General features: G+C 38.7%; 1 protein-coding gene across 2 annotated transcripts in view; it reads left to right on the forward strand.

The window, feature by feature from the left end:
• Window positions 1-20,070, forward strand: part of paxbp1 (PAX3 and PAX7 binding protein 1) — a 54,801-nt gene that overhangs the window by 24,027 nt on the left and 10,704 nt on the right. For both annotated transcript variants that reach the window (XM_041210756.1, XM_041210757.1), the window contains exons 8-14: window positions 3,861-3,984; window positions 5,076-5,178; window positions 6,040-6,155; window positions 7,577-7,776; window positions 9,021-9,168; window positions 10,460-10,581; window positions 11,657-11,733. In XM_041210756.1, the coding sequence (XP_041066690.1) occupies window positions 3,861-3,984; window positions 5,076-5,178; window positions 6,040-6,155; window positions 7,577-7,776; window positions 9,021-9,168; window positions 10,460-10,581; window positions 11,657-11,733 (890 nt within the window). The remainder of the gene's footprint in view (window positions 1-3,860; window positions 3,985-5,075; window positions 5,179-6,039; window positions 6,156-7,576; window positions 7,777-9,020; window positions 9,169-10,459; window positions 10,582-11,656; window positions 11,734-20,070) is intronic.

Raw genomic sequence — 20,070 nt, forward strand, 5'->3', positions numbered from 1 at the left:
GTTTTGCAGTAGTCTGCAATGTTGTAGTGAAGTCTTACATAGTGATGCTTCATTTCAAGTACATGACTATCTTTTCTGTATGTAGCATTTATCCTAAAATTGAAATTTGTGTCTAATTAATATATTTTGAAACACTGCACTTTCCTTTGGGTAATATCAAATTATGATTGCAATGTTGGATTGTCAAAAGACTCTTGGTTGAGTGAAATTACTCATTTTGTCACAGAATGTACAGCCAATAATTCCAGAATGGGACGTCATATCTTGAGTTGAACAGATTGAAGCAAAAGCTTCATCGCAATTAGTTGTTTCACACTCTGCCAGTAGACTACTTACTGACAGTGGTCTGTGCCAATTTGTTTTTTGTCCTAAAGCAGCTGGATAGCGTATTCATTGTCATTTGGAAATCAGATTGCAATGGATGAGAGTTGTTCTAAGTTATGAAAGCTCTTTAATAGATGTGGGATGTTTATGTATTGCAATGGAAAGTTATTTTATTGTGATAGTTAAGGATGATAATTCATGGCAGTTTTCACATTTTTTAGTTGTTTACATCTTGTAAGATTGTGCTGAGTTATGAACATGTAGATTTTTTTAAAAACTGGAAATGACACAAATCTGAAATAAAATACTGGAAATGCCGTGGAGGCCTGTCAGCATTTAGGGTAAGAGCTTTACTAGGTCAGAAGACTTGTGAACGTAAACTTAGCCTCAAAGTGATCATTTGACAGGAGTTAACGGTAGGTTCTGGGTTAAGAACTGCAGACTTGTGCTCCAGAACTTGCCACACCCCTAGCCAAGTTGTTCCAGAACAGCTACAACACTGGCATCTACCTGGCAATGTGGAAAATTTCCAGTTATATCCTGTACACAAAAAGCAAGACCAATCCAACCCGGCCAATTACTACCCATCAGTCTACTCTCTATCATCAAAGTGGTGGAGCTTGGCCTAAATAGCCAAGTGGTTATGGTACTGGGTTTGTAACCCCAAGATCAAGAGTTCAAATCTCACAATGGCAAACTATGAAACAATGTAACTTCATCTGAAACAGATGGAAACAGGTTTACTCAAAAGAGTATCAAAGTGGTGGAAGAGGTCATTAACAGTGCTATCAAGTGGCACTTGCTTAGCAATAACCTGCTCACTGAGGCTCAGTTTGGGATCTGCCAGGACCACTTGGCTCCTGACCTCATCACAGCCTTGGTACCAACATGGACAAAAGAGCTGAATTCTAGAGATTAAATGACAGTGGCTGCCCTTGATGTCAAGGCAACATTTGACCGAATGTGGCATCAAGGCACTCTAGCAAAACTGAAGTCAGTGGCAATCAAAGGGGAAAGCTCTCTGCTGGTTGGAGTCATACCTAGCATAAAGGAAGATGGTTGTGGTTGTTGGAGGTCAATCATCTCAGTTCCAGGACATCACTGCAGGAGTTCCCCAGGGTAGTGTCCTAGGCCCAACCATCTTCAGCTGCTTCATCAATGACCTTCCTTCCATCATAAAGTCAGAAGTGGGGGTGTTCGCTGATGATTGCACAATGTTCAGCATCATTCACGACTCCTCAGATACTGAAGCAGTCCATGTCCAAGTTCAGCAAGACCTGGACAATACCCAGATTTGGGCTAACAAGTGGCAAGTAACATTCACGCCACAAAAGTGCCAGGCAATGACTTTTCTCCAACAACAGAGAATTTAACCATTGCCACTTGACATTCAGTGGCATTACCATCGCTGAATCCCCCACCATCAACACCCCAGGGCTTACAATTGACCAGAAACTGAACTGGACTAGCCATATAAATACTGTGGCTACAAGAGCAGGTCAGAGCTAGGAATCCTGCGCCGAGTAGCTCACCTTCTAGCTCCCCAAAGCCTGTTGAATGCAGCTCCCACAACACTCAAGTAGCTTGACACCATCAAGGACAAATTAGCCTGCTTGATTGGCACACAATCCACAAACATTCACTCCATCCACCACGGCGCACAGTGACAGCAGTTTATACCATCTACAAGATACACTGCACAAACACACCAAGCCTCCTTCAACAGCACCTTCCAAAACCACGACCACTACCATCTAGAAGAACAAGGGCAGCAGACACATGGGAACACCATTACTTGCAAGTTCCCCCCCAAGCCACTCGCCACCCTGACTTGGAAATATATCGCCATTCCTTCACGGTTGCTGGGTCAAAATCCTGAAACTCCCTCCCTTACACCGCTGTGGGTGCACCTACGCCACATGGACTGCAGCGGTTCAAGAAGGCAGCTCATCACCACCTTCTCAAGGGCAATAAGGGAAGGGCAATAAATACTGGCCTAGCCCGCGACACCCACATCCCATGAATAAATTTTTAAAAAGCTTGAAAAGCTTTGTGTAAATTTCAGTATATTGACAATATTCAGAAGTAAAAGACTGTTTCATCTAGTGATTGGAAATAGGGGAAAAAGTGGACAACAAACCTGAGTAAAGCAAGTTATCGATAGATGCCTCTTTTAAAGGAAAACTGGCGTTTTCTTGACATTTGTGCTGCTCAGAGGACCTGCACGTGAGGCACTTATTGCCATAAATAAGGTGTAATTTGTACTGCTTCTATGAAACATTGAAATTATAAAGCTTATTTGTTTCTTGTATATCACTAGTCATTATGGCAGTGGAATTTGGAAGTCTGTTTTCAAATAACGAAGAATAAACACAGATAAATGTTTCTTTTTCATGTAGAAGAGCTGCATTACCCACTTAGACTAAACTACTGTATGCCCAATTCTGCATCCTTCACTGGATATTTAATTTTCCAAACATTTATAACATAAAGCATTAGAATTTTGTTTAAATGGCCAAACCTGGAAAAGACTTTTATTAAATTGCTTTCCACTGTATAAAACTTTGAGGGGCATAGATAGGGTAGACAGGAAGGAACTATTCCCTTGGTGGAGGGATCAATAACCAGGGGGCATAGATTTAAAATAAGGGGCGAGAGGTTTAGAGGAAAGTGAGGAAGAATTTTTTCACCCAGAGGGTGGTGGGAAGCTGGAGCTCACAGCCTGAAAGGATGGTACAGGCAGAAACCCTCATAACATTTAAGAAGTATTTGGATGTGCACTTGCGATGCTATGGCATAAAGGCTATGGGCCTAGTGCTGGAAAATGGGCTTAGAACTTGTTTGACTGGCGCAGACTCGATGGGCCGAAGGGCCTTTTTCTGTGCTGTAGACCTCTGACTCTATGACTATAACACTGAGAAAAATTTCCATTATGGCACACAGTTTTCAGCCTTTATGTTGCAGCTCAGCACAAACACCGCTTAAATATTTTTGTTTAATAATGCTATACTTTACAGTAATGCAGAAAATTCATTGTTGGATTAAACTGTAGTATCAGGGTACATGACTGCTGGTGTTGTGTATAGATCCTTCTGGAATATTGAGAGATGATCAAAAATTCAACATGGGAAGATTCACTATATTTTGAATGGTTTTTTATTTTGATGTGCATTCATTTTAATTATATATATATGTACCGGCTTTTTTTTGTGAAAGGTATTGGTGACAAAAATTAAATAACCATTTTTGCTCATTTACTCTGGTTTCCAGTTATACTGTAAAATATCACTATGCCATTAATTTTCCAGATACATTTGGTAACTATTATGTAGGAGACTAAAAGTATGGAAATTATTTCAGTAAAAAGATGTGAAACGATTTCCTTAACCTTATTTCATTTTTCATCACTTTGGCCACTGTAGTTGAAGATTTGCAGAGACTAGCTTGAATCTAAAACTGTACCCAGGGTATAACTAGCGCAGACCAGGGCCTATTATAAAGGGCCTAGGTATTACGTTGTGTGTTATATTTTTCAGGTACCCCTGGTTAATGACCTTGAATCTGCCATGCACCAGCTGCTGAAACAGCGGGCTGCCCGGTTTGTCCAGAGACGGCAAGATGATATTAAAGATGAATCATCGGAATATTCAAGCCATTCAAGTCAGTCCATCTTGAAGGTTTTTATTTTTCATTGAACAGCCTTGTTCATTGTAATACATTAGATTAATAAAAATGCATATTAATCCAGCAGACAAGACTGGTTGAAGTTACTGAGGGAATAGTTTGATACGATTTTTAAAAAAATATCTAGTACAGATAGGGTAAGTGCAACAAAATAGCTTATTCAGTGGATGTAAGGTGTTCCAATTCTATGGGGAAAATGCTGTTTGGAGACTTGCCTTACTATTACGTGAAAGGTAACTTAGGTTCTGATTTTGGATTAGATACAGCTAGTACACTGATAACATGGCAAGTATACTTTTAAAAACAATTTATTCAGCTAGAGAGGAATAGTTTTAAGTATGATTTGTATTGCTTGATATTTTTTGCACTGAGGGTTCATTTCACCCTTGAATTATTCCCTGTTTTATCAGGTTATGATTTGAACAAAAGTAAACTCTTAGAGGAGCGTAACGGCTTTCTGAGGCTTGCATGAACAGCTGCTTTTACCAGCTGATCTCCTTCAGCACCGAAGTATCACAATACAAAGAATCCTTCCCTTCGCTTATTTTAATACAGCTTTTTGTGTAGTATCACACTTCAGTGTGAAATATAAAAATCTATTAATTGGTGGTAGAGCTGAGGGGAAAAGATTGTTCTGTGCTTCAAGTTTTCCGAGTGTCATAAAGCTGATCTCTCAACAAAGCCTTTTAAGATATCCTTGCTTATTTCATAGCGCTTTCTAATTTTGAATACTCAAAAGATGCGTACACATTAATTGGTAGAATATTGCATCATTGCCTGTGAAATTGTATATTGCCAAGAATTAAATTGTTTTAATTTAACAATGAATGCATTTTATTTCAAAAATGTAGTTTTACTCTCTCTTTCTCCTCACTTACCTCTAGCCAATTTAGCTTCAATGGTAGTTGTATTAGTTCTTACTCAACCTGACTCAGTTTACAAGCTCCTAATGGTGTAGGTTTCAGTCGGCTTAAATTTTGTGGTCAATGAAAATTGAACTTAATTAATTGTTACTTGATACTATTTTGAGAAAGCTTTTGGTAATTTTGTCCACTTTACATTTGCAGGCAAAACACTTATGGCACCAAGTCTAGATTCATTTGGTCGTGACCGTGCTTTGTATCAAGAAAATGCCAAACAGCGAAGGATTGCAGAGAGAGAGGCTCGTAGGTATGATTGCATATTAAAGTCAACCATTCTACATTTTAAAACGACTTGTTCGACATCTAGAAAATTCCACCAACTAAATATTGGGGAGACTAGTTGATCAGTGCTGGGGTCAATTATTTCTGATCTATATTAATAATTTGGATGACTGTATTGTAGCCAAATTTCCTGATATGAAGATAGGTAGGAAAGTATGTTGTGAGGGGAATACGGAGAGCCTGCAAAGAGATATAGACAGGTTAAGTGAGTAGGCAGAAATTTGGCAGATGGACTATAATGTGGGAAAAGCAGAATATTTTTTAATGGAGAGAGACTGCAGAACTTTGCAGTAGAGGGATCTGGGTGTCTTTGTATATGAATCACAAAAACTCAGCATGCAAGTACAGCAAGTAGTTAGGGAAGCAATTGGAATGTTGGCCTTTATTGCAAGGTGGGATGGAGCATAAAAGTAGGAAGAACTTGCTGCAACTTGCTGAGACTGCACCTAGAGTACTATGTACAGTTTGGTCTGTTTTAAGGAGGGGCATACTTACATTGGAAGCAGTTCATTCCAGGAATTAGCCTAGTGACCCATCTGTGAAGAAGTTGTCTTACGAGGGAACAGATTTAGTGTTTGCTAGTGAAAAGTACCAAAGACATTTTGCACATATGTAGAAAAGTATCTAATGACTAAGATTCTGTATCTGATCTATTGTTCAGAGAAAATCAAAGAAATAAGGAATATTTAGGAAATTAGTAAATGAGTGAAGTAGATATACTTTTGTGACTTTCTATAGTTCTATAGCTTTAGAAGAAAATGGATATGGATAAGAAAACAGCCCTGATGAAAATGCCAGGTTTTAACTGTGGACTTCAATTAATTAGAGCACGTCGAAGACTGGCCAGAGAACAAGCAGGAAAGATGGCTGAACATCATGAAGGACTGTCAAGTGATGATGAAGAAACTTCCACAGATATCAACAGCTTTAAAATAGAAAATGGTATGCCTAATGCAAGCTATACTGAAATGCCACACTCAATTGCAAAGTCAAGGAAGGAGATGCTTTGACAACTGTAAACTTTAATATATGGCTGACAAGCAGGATACATGACTGGGGAAATTCACCTTTTCATATTAGGAATTATAATCACATGCAAAGGATGAACTTCTTTGAGTTAACTCAGGGTTGACTTTTCTAATTTTTTTTTGATGGGACACATTGCCCAAGGGCTGCTTCAGCAAATGAGTTGAAGGATCTGCTGTGAAATTATAAATTAACAAACTGAATTTGTCTGAAACAGCCCTTTTGCCTTTTAAAGAGACATGTGGATGTAGGTCTTAAATAAATGCAAATTTAGCATGTAAACCCCCAAGCTGAAATATTTGCAACTAATTAAATTTAATTATTATGCATTAGCTATTTGAATTGTTCTAAAAATAATGTCATAGGCAACAATACCCATAGAGCAAATAGCAGTACATAAGAGGCAATGGCACTGTTTACATTGTTCAGCTTGCTGGCTATTTCAGGCAATGCATTTAAGAAATTTTGTATGTTTTTATTTACATACTGCAATGGATCATCTGTGTCTGTCCTGACCCCACAATCTCTTATTGTTAACAATTAACATCCTGAATTGGAATCCCACCCATGCTTCAGCTACCAGTAACTGCTATAGAGATTTAAGAAATTCTGTCCTCTTTCATTTCCTGGATTTTATATAACTCCTGATTCTTCTATTGGTAATTTGGAAACATTGGAAAACCCTTGTTTTAAATGCACTTTGTCCCTCACTTTTCATAAATTTTGTTTACAATAACAGCAAGGATGGAATTAGATACCAGTTAGTGTTTGTTTCCTTCTCTGTTCCTGTTTTCTATTGGTGTCTACAAGACTACACTATGTAGTGATTTTCATGGCTAATTGCATTAATACCAATTATGGGGAGACAGAAGCATAGCGGTAACGTCACTGGATTAGCAATCCAAAGGAATGCTTTGGGGAAACCAGGCAGCTGGTGGAATTTATATTCAATTAATAAATCAGGAACGAAAGCTAGTCTCTGTAATGGTGACCATGACAACTATCATTGGTTGTTGCTAAAAACCCATCTGTTTTACTAATGTTCTCCTGGGAAGGAAATCTGTTGTCCTTACCCGCTCTAGCCTACATGTGACTCCAAATCCACAACATTGTGGTTGACTCTTAACTGCCCTCTGAAATGGCCTAGGAAGACACTCAGTTCAAGGGCAATTTGGGATGGGAAACAAATGCTGGCCTTGCCAGCAACACACTCACCCTTTGAAAGAATAAAAGAAAAAATGCATGCTCTAAGCATGTGTAAATGAAGCAACTATTCAACTGTGTATAATGAAGCAACTATTTTTGAATGAACAGTTAAAATACCAAATTTTTTGTAGATCGAATTGTTAACGAATCAAGAAAAGTGTTTGAAGACGTCTTAGATGATTTCTGCACACTTGACTGTATCAAGACCCGATTTGAAATCTGGCGAAAAATGTATTATACTCATTATAAAGACGCATATATTGGTCTCTGCCTTCCAAAACTGCTTAATCCACTTATTCGGTTACAACTCATCAAATGGAATCCTTTTGAGGTGAGAACTGGCAATTACTCGGGGGAAAAAAGTATACTTATGGCTATGAGGTGCTCTGAGTTTATGGAAGCATTGTGTAGGTGTGTATTGCCTTCGTTTTGTGAATGTGATTTTCCCAATTGAAAATCCCCAAACTTTCCCACCAGAGGGGTAAAAAGTTGCTTTGTGAATCAACAGGGATGTTTGTCAGCATTCTGACATGGATGGTTAGGGAACAGCAGTGGCAGAGAACAGATGGTCGACACAGGAAATAGTGCAGCTGATGACGAATAAAGTGAAATGGATATAAATTCTACAGAATTGTTTTCAGCTGAAAATATGTTTCTGTATGTTTTGTTTATTTAAATAAATATACTGTTAATTGAAGGAGACAGGAGGATGAAAAGCGAGTACTTCTAATGTCAGTTATGGGGGTTGAATCTGCAGCAGCACCAAGCTATAGTATTTTTTAAATGTAACCCTGACTCTTCTATTTCAAGTAAGCTATCCTTATGAGTACTATTATATTTGACGTGAGTTACTATGTTCACATTCAAGATCTCCTTTCTGTTTCAATTCTTTGCCATAATTGTTGCTTCAGGTCATGGACCACTCACTGAAACAAGTTTAAAACATTGATTACCTTTTATCTCAGCAAAGATGTTCTGTAAGATTGTCTTGTTGCCGTATGATTTGGGGAGGGAACGAAGATCCAAATTAGGAGGTGTTCATGAGCTCCAACATGGACTCAATAAATTCTGCAAGCTAGGAGTGATTCAACCTCTTTCCCCACCTTGAGAGCAGAATGTACTACTTCTAGCTTTTTTTCTGTTTCATGACTAATTATTTGTTTTGTAGTGTTTTTGGTGAATGTATTAGTGCTATCTATCTGTACCTGAGTCTGAATGCATCCTTTCAATGATCTCGCTCATGACATTTCAGCCTGATTTGATTAATCTCTGAATTCCTTTGTAGAAACTGCCCAATAGAAGTCAAGTTTCTTTATCACTATTTGTAAAAGCAAATCTTATAGTAATCCTGAAAATTCATCTAATATTTCCTGTTGTAAAGTGGAAAATAAAAATAAACTTTACATCATGCAGGACCTGGGTAAAATGTATTTACTTTAAGGTGCAAATCCCAACAGTTAACATTTTTTGGACATGGAAATGAAGATTAATTACTCTGTTTTACTTCTTGTTTATATGTTAACTGTAGTAGATAAATACACATTGCATAAATCACTTTGTGTGTTTTTCTAATAGCCAAATTGTCGTGACTTTGAAAGTATGCTCTGGTTCGAATCTTTACTGTTTTATGGATGTGAAGAAGGGCAAGATCCACAGATGGATGATGTTGACACATACCTGTTACCTGCAATTGTAGAAAAAGTGGTTTTACCGAAACTGACAGGTAATCGAAGTTTTATGCCTTAGACCTATGGTAGAATGCATCCAAATAATACATTCTCTAATTTGCCCAACATTTCCTCACTTCAGTATTTGTATAATTTATTCGTTTGTTTCCAGTTGCTTATTGAGGTAACAATTATGATCAAATTACAGAAATCTTTACAAATTCAATTTCACATTGTATTTTACTGGCACATGTTGCATAATAGGCCAGGAAATGTAAACTGTTTTAGGTGGCAGGAGTATATCTTTTTTTTAAATCAAGAAATGGTGAGATTAAAAAAAAAATAAAAGTTATTCCTAATTTTAATTGGTTGATTTTAAAGAGATACTGATTGCAAGACTTCCTCTGAAGCAGAGTTTCACTTTACTAGTAATTGCCATACAAAGTTGCACTGTAGAAGTACAGAATTATTACAAAAGTAATCGATTGGAATAGTGACAGAAAAGTAAAATTGTTACTCAGTTATTTTAAAAAAGTGATCCTGACTCTTCTAACTATTTTGGGTAAGCTGTCCTTATGAGTACTATTATATTTGCATGTGAGTTATATTCCTGTTCAAGATCTGCATTCTGTTTCAGTCCTTTGCCATAATGGAGCTACCATTTTTACAATTAGATGATTATTTATGTAGGAACAATGTGCAAGGTTAAGGGAAAAGGCAGGAGAATGGCATTAAATCATAATGCTCATTCGGAGAGCCGGTGCAGACACGTTGGGCTAAATGGCCTCCTCCTGCACCACAACAATCCTGTGATCCTGATGAGGTAATTTTTTGAAATAGCTGTCTTTGACAAAAGGAAAAGTGGAATCAAATAATCCTTCTTTCATGGGATGTGGGTGTCACTGGAATTTGTCACCCATCCCTAATTTCCCTTGAACTGATTGGCTTGCTTAGCCATTTCAAAGGGCAGTTGAGGGTCAACCACGTTGTTGTGGGTCTGGAGTCACATGAAGGCCACACCGGGTAGGGATGGCAGATTTCATTCCCTAAAGGCAGCAGTGAACCAAATAAGTATTTGCAGCAATCGATGATAGTTGTCATGGTCACCATCACTGAGACTAGTTTTTTATATTCCAGATTAATTAATTTAATTCAGATTTCACCAGCTGCCTTGGTGGGATTTGAACCCATGAGCATTAGCCCGGGCCTCTGGATTACTAGTTCAATGACGTTACCACTGTGCCACCATCTTTCCTCTTTCAAACAATTTCCACCAAGGCTAAATAATTATATGAGTAGCAGAAAATCTCAAGCTGAAAAAAATATCTTTTTAAATCTTTGCCTTAGGTCTAGCGGAAAATGTTTGGGATCCTTTGTCATCATCTCAGACGTCCAGACTCGTCAAATTAATACTGAAGTTAGTTGAGGGATATCCTTCAGTTGTAAATGGAGAAAATAAATACACACAGGTATGCCTTTTTTACCTTTTCTGTTCATCTGCTTTTGTTCCTTTTAGAGCAGAGGTGGTTAAGTGGAAATTTGATAGAGGTGTTCAGAGTAAATGAAGAGAATCTGTTTCCAGTGACAGATGAGTTGTTAGGCAAGGGACACAGATTTTAGCTGATTGGCAAAAGAACCAGAGACTACATGAGGCAAGTTTTTTTTTTACACAGTGAGTTGTTATCTGGAATTCACTGCCTTGAAAGGGTGATGGAAGCAGATTTAATAGTGACTTTCAAAAAGAATAAATAAGGGAAAAAATGCAGGATTATGGGGGAATGTGCAGGAGTATGGGAATATTTGGATAGCTGTACAAAAAAAAATGATGGACCAAATGGCCGCCTCCTGTGCTGTTTCATTCTATGAAGCTATGAATTTACGTATGGACAGGAACAAAAACAAACATTTTTAAAAATGCTTCAGAAGTAATCCCAGAGAAGCACACTGGTTATCCAGGTAGACTGTGTGTGGCCTATGCTCCCAAGTACAGTGCCTCTCTCCGAGTTTACCCTGCTACTCTCAATAGCAGCCATTAAAATAAGCAAAACACATTGAGAATCTTGAACATTTGAAATTATGTTTTTGTGTGGGAGATGGAGTCTGCAATAGATTAATTCACATTTGACAGCAGCAACTAATGATGTACAGCAATTCACACACACCCAGTTCTTGTGGAAAAATTTGATTGGGACACCAGAAAAACTTCCCTTTGAATAGTGCTGTGGGATCTTTTATGCCCACCTCAAGGCCAAATCTTGGTTTCTTGGCTCAGCTGAAAGATTGCACATCTGCCCATACTGCACAGATTATATTTTGAAGTCTCTGGAGTAGTGTGAACCCAATTCTAGTCCGAGGTTAGCCTGTTATTGTTGACTGGTGATTTTTAATATATGCTTAAATGTATACTAATCCTTTGTCCATTGTTGAAATTATTTGTTTTTATTTTGTAACTGCTGTTAAAGCAGTATGATGCTACCATGTATAAAAATGTCTCTGGTTGTTTTCAATTGTTAAATGAATAAAACACTTCAAAATTTCCCTCAGACTTTACTAAAGACAATTGTCTTGAGGATCAGGAAAACAGTGGATGAAGATGTGTTTGTACCACTTTATCCAAAAAGGTATGGTTTTCTGTTTTCAAATGTGATTGTCAAATTTTTGTTCCTTGGATTTCAAAATCTCAGATCTTACTTAATATGTATTTCAAATGTTATTTGCTTATCTTACACAGTATGCATTTCAACTATGTTATTTGCTTATCTTTAGCTATACATAGAGCACAGGATTTCATGACATGCTTTCTTGCAGTAAGGCCAATCAATTTTTGGGCATGGACTTATTTCCCAAATTTAAATTTACATTAATAATTACCAAGATTGGTCCAAGCTTATTTTTGCAGCTAGTGGACTGAGTTTTCCAGCATAGCTGCTTATCTTAACATCACCATAATGTTTTACTATCATGCTAATTTATCTGGCAGGAATGTAACAGAATTTCTGATGTTAGAGCCAACAGTATTATTTGGATGAGATTTTGATTCTGTGTGATTTTCCTGCTTTCAGTGACTTATTCCAGCAAGTTTGAATTCTGTAAAATGCAGCCAACAAGGTGATGTGGATTTCTAGTAAATCCCTGCTACCATATGGTTCCCCCAAACTTGCGTTGACACAATCATAGAAATGAGCAGCTCCTAGTTGATAATTTAGTTAGATGATAACCAAATCATCTGGTAGCTTAACTGAAGAAAATACATAGCCTGTTGGTTATTTCTTCAGTGAGTAATCTAACTGCTTCATGTTTGTCTCCATGCCCATTACATTGTGAGGAGCATGACTGTCGTCAGTGATGATCTGCCTTTTACACACTTCTTTCAATTAAACAATATTTAATACTCAGGCTGTTTACTTGGCTTGGGCTTAATTTTCTGTTCATCATTGTTGTCCCCCACATCCATATTATGGTATGTTGCTGCTTATAGTAATTTAATTGTGACATTTTCATAAGAGAATAGGAAGAACTTAAGTGTTTATCAGCTCAAATGTCATCCCCTTGAAATCACATGCAAGGTAGGAACTTGGTGTGCCAAGTGTTTATTGATAGTGTTCACTTTGGAGTTTGAGTGCTTGGAATTATGAAAGCCTGTTCGTGGAGTGTGTACTGTTAAAACATCAGATTTAATTTAGCACTTCACATCTTTTTGTATCTATTACTTGTGTGAGGGTATACCACTTGTGAGCTGGAATAAAATGTGTGAAATACTTTGCCTTTGGATTAACCTTCTCCACATACTTTCTACATATGGATTCTATGCCATTGAACCTTTTTGTCAGTGTGGGAATGTGCTATGCCTTGTGCATGTGAAAATAATATAGTGCATTAGATGCAGTTAAAATATAGTATTCCAATTTTTGATGTCATCTGAACACCCTTGTAAAGCCTTCTGTTATGAAGTCTGACCCATTGGGTGGACTTTTACTGGCCCCCGTGGTGATGAGCTTGGAGGCAGTAAAATGGTGGAGAGTACATTGAAACAGATCCCCACCATTTTCCTGCTACTTGCCGAATTTCCCAGGGTGGTGGGGCAATGGGATTATGATGGAGCAGGCCGGTGGCAGACATCTAGTTGAGCCTGTTAAGCAGTCAATTGATCAGAATTTTATACGCTTTTAGTATTTTCCATGACGCACACAGGTTCCATGGAGGGTCAGCAATACTTAAAGGAGGAACGAGCTGAGCAGGGGGTGAGTGTTGGCTGTAAATAGCAGTAGTTGAGTTTTGTAGTGTTTACAAGAGGAAATTTCAGGTGAGAGACTAGAAGACTGGGACCTTTAGAGGGATCACTTAGTGGACTCCCAGTGTGGAGGGTTATTATTGGAAGAGTATCTCCAAAGGTCCCCTGCAGTGTGTACAGGCCATGCAAGGGTGTGAGAGCCGTTGCACCATATAGCCGTCAAAGAGAAATGGTTGCTCTACACTCCAGGTTTGCCTCTCCAGCCTAGAGGAGATTGGGTGAGAGAGAGAGAGAAGTTGCATCAGCCACATGGGGAGGGGTAGCAGCTGGCAGAGGAGCACCAGCAGCACGATGCAGTGATGGGACATGCATGTGGAAGGCACATGAGAGTCACAAGGCAGCCGAATGTTCAAAAAAGATGGTACACAGCTCAAAGGGATTGCAGAGGCTAAGCTACATGGACATAATGGAGCACCAGTGTCTCTGGAGACCATGAAGAGACCGAGGAAAAGTCATATTGGACTCGCACGTTAACTCTGTTTCTCTCTCCCAGAGACATTGCCAGACCTGCTGAGTTTTTCTAGCATTTTTTGCTTTTATTTTAGATTTTCAGCACCCGCGTTATTTTGCTTTTATCTCAGGAGACTATATTTGTCAAGACAGGGGTGGGTTTCTAACTACACAGTATTCTGGAGGGGAGATGTTGCAGACTGCACACGTGCAGTCATCAAGATTCCCTCAGAGTAGCCAGGTGCTTTTATGATCAGGAAGGTGGTCCATTCCCTCGGTGTTCAAATTGTCTGTGACCGCTGCACAAGGATCCTCCAGGCATACACAAGGTTCCCAGGAAGCTGCCATGACTTGTTTATCCTGAGATGATCACTGGTGTCTCTATTGTTTACATCACCAGAATGTCTTTATGGATGAATCCTGGGAGACGGCTTATCCACTAAAGACATGACTGCTCACACCAGTGAAAAGCACCAAGGCTAAAGCAGAGGAAGCGTACAACCACAAGGACACCCATTAAGCAGGCAGTTGGCCTTCTAAAATGGCATTGAGCTGCCTAGATCATAGATCATTCTGGAGAACCTTCCATTATGGCCCTTTAAAGGCCTCCCATATTGTGATGGTGTGCACAGCCCAGTGCAGCAGAGAGAAGATGAATTGGCAGTGAACAACTATAGTAAGCACACTGCCACCTTTGAGGAGGAGGATGAGGGATCAATGTGTCTGGACCCGGTGTGCAATGGCTGTGCACATGAGGGAATGAAGGCCATTACCATGTGACTCCCTCATTTGCACACACTTCAGTTCAGAATCCCTATCACCCCACTGGACATGAAGTGTCTCCATGTAGATGGCATGGTTTTAATGAAACTTCATCACTGTCAGGGATCCTGTGATGAGACATCCCAAGTTGTCCTTTCACCATAGCCCTGCATTCACCAGTCACCATTTCGTGAGTGTTATCTCAAAGCCACAAGCTCTGGTCACCGGCTACTGATAAGACCGTAAGAAATATGAGCAGGAATTGACCGTTCGGCCCATTGAGCCTGCTCTGCCATTCAAATAGGTCATGGTTGAACTTAGCATCATTTGGTAAAATTGAGCGCAGTTTTCTTTTTTAATGTTTTATGTGTTGCTGCTTGAAAAACATACTTTGATTACATGGTAAAACAATATGGCTATTACTGTCAGATTTTACTCCCTTATTTAGTAATGGAAAATCATACATGAATTTCTTAGTTGAAAGCCATGAGTTGATCAGCTCAGATAGTCAGTGACCCAGGTGAACCCCTCCTGTGAAAATAACTCCTTTGCTAGTCTCACCCACTTAGTGGACCAAGTAGAAGGTAGCCACTTGATCATAGGGAGGAAAAACAGAAAAATTATATGCAGGTTTTTTTAAAACTGAATTTGTGTGTCTTGGGGTGGACCCTGCCTTGTTTTGGAGGCCGAGCTATAGGTGGGACCATGTGACCCCGGTGAGTAGTGCAAAACATGACTGCGTGATGTGGTGCTGCAGCATGAAAACTAGCCTACATGACTAGATTTGGGTGAACAGCAGTTGTTGGCTCAGCATGGCTGGAAAGGTAAAGCAGGGATAAAAACCAGTGAGCAGTGGTTGTCAGCTCAGCATGTCTTGGGAGCGGAATCGCGCCTATGAATAAATCCTGGAGTGCAGCCTGGCCAACTCAGTGGGACACAGTCTTGGTAGAAGTGATTGAGCAGCTGTATGGTGAGCAGTCACGGGAATTCTAAGTTTGAGCCCTGTTGCCTGACAATACTTGCAGACAGAAGAAGCAAGAAAGCCTCCTGGCTTTCGAATAGTTGCTGTTGAATAGCAATCAGAAGCTAAATCTTTGACGGTGAAAAGCTGAAATTCCTCTTGAGGAATAGTTTAAATGACTTTGTGATTCATTGTGATCAGTAAAATGAATGAACTACTGAGCCAGTTCGTAAAGTTGTCTTGGCTATATCTGCTATTTAAGGTGCAATTTATAGTTTATATTCATCCAGCATTTGCCTGTTAATTCATGTTTACCTCATGTTAATTCTGAATGTTAGAATATAGAATATATAGTATTTGGTATTTGCTTTGTTGACTCCTGTATAGTGTAAATTCTGTTTTTAACTTGAAATCCTGGGACTTTGTTCTTTTAGCAAATAACTGGGATTTAAAATTTTAAGAAGTTATTCATTGCTACTGAGATCAAAACAAATATGAAACATTTTTTAAATGTAAGCCATACTGTTCCTAAAAGCATGTTTTATTGAATATGTGAGGTTCCTTTTGTTTTCTACATTTGCCTTTTGTGTTCCCAGTTTTCTGTACGACATAAGTGCTCTATTTTTTTTCATTCATGGAATGTGGGTTTTGCTGGCTAGGCCAGCATTTATTGCCCATCCCTAATTGTCCTTGAGGAGGTGATGGTAAACTGCTTTCTTGAACCACTGCAGTCCATGTGGCGTAGGTACACCCACAGTGCTGTTGGGAAGAGAGTTCCAGGATTTTTACCCAGCGACAGGCAATATATTTTCAAGTCAGAATGGTGAGGGCTTGATGGGGAGCTTCCACATGGTGGTGCTCTCATGTGTCCTTCTAGATGTTTGTGGGTTTGGAAGGTGCTGCCTAAGGAGCCTTGGTGAGTTTCTGCAGTGTCGATGGTATTGTTAAGTGGGAAATCAGTTTGGCCAGGTTAATTTTAGTAGTTTACTAATTTGACTAATATTTCAAGTTTCATCCACACACTTGTAAGGTATGTTAGCATTCCTACAGAAACAAGCAAAATAACAGTCCGTTCAGTGGATTACATGTCAGTGTTAATGTTCTGTAGATAAGAACTTGCATGTTTTCAAAACCTTTTACTGAAGAATGACAAATGATCTCAAGCTCGTTTTAAAGAAATACCCTGTTAATTAAAATGTCTGACCTGTATTGCAAAAATATCGATCAGCAATAGGTTAGATGCCCAATATCACCTGAATGAGAGTCATTATGATTCCTGCTACAGTTTAATCTATGTAGTCACTTACACAAGTTGGCCGCTTGACCAACTGCTAAATCATACTAGGATAACTAAGAGCAAGCTACTGGTGTCCATGAATTCAAGGAAAATAAGCTTTATTTTGTGTGGTGTTATGTCCTTGATTGGGACATTTGGAAACATGGTCAGTGAGGGCAGCCCTTGGTGGAAATTGGAAGCCCATCTACCACTTTTAGATACCCAATTAACATGCTATTAAGTTTGTTAAAGGCCAAATTGTATGCAATTTTTCATTGCCCACTCCATTTTTTGGATGTTGGATAGGAAGAAGTTTAAGATTGCTTTAAGGCGGGTATAAGGATGTGACATAAAGGCAGGAGCAAAGGCCTGCTATTGGGACCATGGCTGAATGTAGCAGCTGAGTCTGCTGGTGAAGATGGCAGTGTTTGTATACTTTTTTATCTTCATTTATTCATTGTTTTGAGCTCGGCATAACAAGTAAAGAGAGGTTGAGAGGGCAAGGGGCCTTTAAATTTGTAGTCGTGACTGATTTCCTGTTCACGACATAACCTTGTTGCTGCATGGTGTCGCAGCCTAGACTCCTGATTGGGAGCAAGGGGCTATCTGATGCTTGATTTGCTGTGCTGAGATGGTGGCAGGGGGGTGCAGGTGCGAGTGGACCACTCACTTTCCATTCTGCTCCCCTCAGATTGCTGAAAATTGTAAAACCCAGTCCCATGTCTTGACTCTGAATCCCCAATGCTTTAAATTTTAGTACCTATTTGTCCATAAATATGTCAAATGCTGTCAAGATCTGTCACACTAGAGCTTTTCTTACAATCATCAAGAAGTTCTAGCAGACACAATGCTCAAGATATCTGACCACTATTATTATTGACCACTATTTATTATTGCAGAACAGCAAAAATAAAAAAAAAACAAATGCTGAGCTATATAGTCAAACCAGTGGTGTACAAATCGGAGGAAATCCTGCTAGATCTATATAGTGTTCTAGTCAGACCACAGCTTGAGTACTGTGTTCAGTTTTGATCAAGGAGACACATTAAAAAGTTGATGGCAATTTACTGAGGATACGGATTGATTGTAAGTTTTGAAGACCTGAATAATGAGAAAAGACTGGTGGAATTTGGATTTTTCAAACTTTAACGGTAGCATCTGAGAGCTAACCTTTGTCAAGAAGATATCGTTCTCAATGTTATTGGAATTTATTGTAAAAAAAGAGTAATAATGGGATGTATCTGTATGTGAGATTTAATTGAATTAGAGGCAGCTATGGGTGCTTTGATCTAAGAAGAGAAAGGTAGGTTTGAAATGTTACTTAGATAAACATGGGGAAATTTAGAAACATAGGTGTCATGGGAACATTTGCATTTTGAAATAAATCAGACTAGATTGTTTTCAAAGGAGGGGTGAAATGTGTCACCTAGCCAGGTGAAGTTTAGAAACTGTGTTTATTTTGCCCAAAGATTACTGGTAAAACTTAGTGCTGTGAGAGGGTTTTATTATCAGGGAGATAAAGTCCAAAGACAGTGTGAAACAATGGTTATTTGCATTCAGAGAGGAAGATATGTATAAAGAAGGAGCAAGGGCTGTGTGTGGGGGAAGGTATTTTTAAGATCTTACAAGTATGAAAAGCCTTCAGCATCTATGCCTCAAACTGCTGTATTCAAAGGACTGAAGTTAAGAAAACTCACTTGGAAGTCGACTTGTTCAGGGTATTGTTTTTCTTTGCCTGAGTCTTTTAAAGTCTGTGTCTTACTGTTGCCTTAACGAAAGTGTAACTGGGAGTTAGATTGAGTAAGGGATTTAGAAGTAGTTATAGTAGTAATTTGTAGACCTATGTATGTATTTAAAATAATTTCTCTTATTAATAAATGTTTAATCTAGTTTTATAACAACCTAGTAAGACTTGATGGTCTTACTACTGAATTCAAGACATGCATCTCAAAATTTATACAAATTGAAAATTAATTGTGATGGCTGTTTCAAGTTTCCCTGTGGAAATTGAACAGCTCGGCATTTGCCATCTGGTGTGTCATAACATAGTTTGATGCTCTTTGCGGGATATATTTGAAACCCCTTGATTCTTTTTGGAGTTGGTGAATCTTAAGGTTATGAGTATGAGAAGCCCTTTTAATTCAGGAGCTGGTGTGCGGTTTTTTTGTACTGGTGAGACTGTAATATGGCTTTGGCAGTTGCTCAGACTTGTTTGGGAGTTGAAGTTATAACTTTGGCTGGTTTACAAAAGGTAACAAGTTAAGCTGCTGGAATTGGAGGATAAATTACAATTGGGGTTACCTACAGGAGCTAAGAAAGCAGATATCAATGAAGGTTTAGCACAGCATTTAAAGTTGGAAGCGATACCTGACACTAGTAAGTCACAGCTGGAGGTAGTGAGACTTCAGTTAGAAATGAAGAAGCTTGAACTTGAACAAACAAAGGAAAAGAAAAAAAAATTGAGCTAGAGGCAGCAGAAAAGGAAAGGGCAGAAAGAGAAAAAGAAAGGCCATTTCAAAGGGAGCAAGCAGAAAGGTGGGAGAAAGAAAAGAAGCAGGAACTGGAATTTCAGGTAAGAGAGAAGGATAAAAAGAGGCGAGGGAAAGAGAGAAGGAAAGAGGACATACCAGTTTAAAAGCTGGAAGTTTAAAAAAATCTCAGATTATGAGGGAAGCTCTGAGGAAAAAACCTTTAACCTAAAACTCAGTGGGGAGATGTTTAAATTTGTACAAGCTCTTCCAAAGTTGCAGAAAAAGATGTTGAAGCATTCTTTATTTTATTTGAGAAGATAGCTAAACAGACGAAATGGGCACAGGAAAACTGGGCATTGTTGTTACAATCCAGGTTGGTGGGTAGAACACACAAGGTTTATGCTTCACTGTCAGAAGAAATGTCGGTGAATTATGATATGGTTAAAAAAAGGCTATTTTGAGTGCATATGAGTTGATTCCTGAGGCATACAGGCAGAAATTTAGGAATATGAGAAAACAGCCTAGGCACACTTATAATGAGTTTGAAAAAGTAAAACAAAGTAAATTTGATCGGTGGATATGGGCATTAAAAATAGTGACAGCATATGCAGCTCTTAGAGAAAGAATTCTTTTGGAAGAATTTAAAGATTCAATTCCTTCAGTAATGAGAACTTGCGGAGGAACAGAGGGTTGAAACGGTAAGACAAGCAGCAGAGATAGCTGATGATTGAGTTAGTTCATAAGAGC

Source organism: Carcharodon carcharias, chromosome 18, assembly GCF_017639515.1.
Source record: "Carcharodon carcharias isolate sCarCar2 chromosome 18, sCarCar2.pri, whole genome shotgun sequence".
NCBI lineage: Eukaryota > Metazoa > Chordata > Chondrichthyes > Lamniformes > Lamnidae > Carcharodon > Carcharodon carcharias.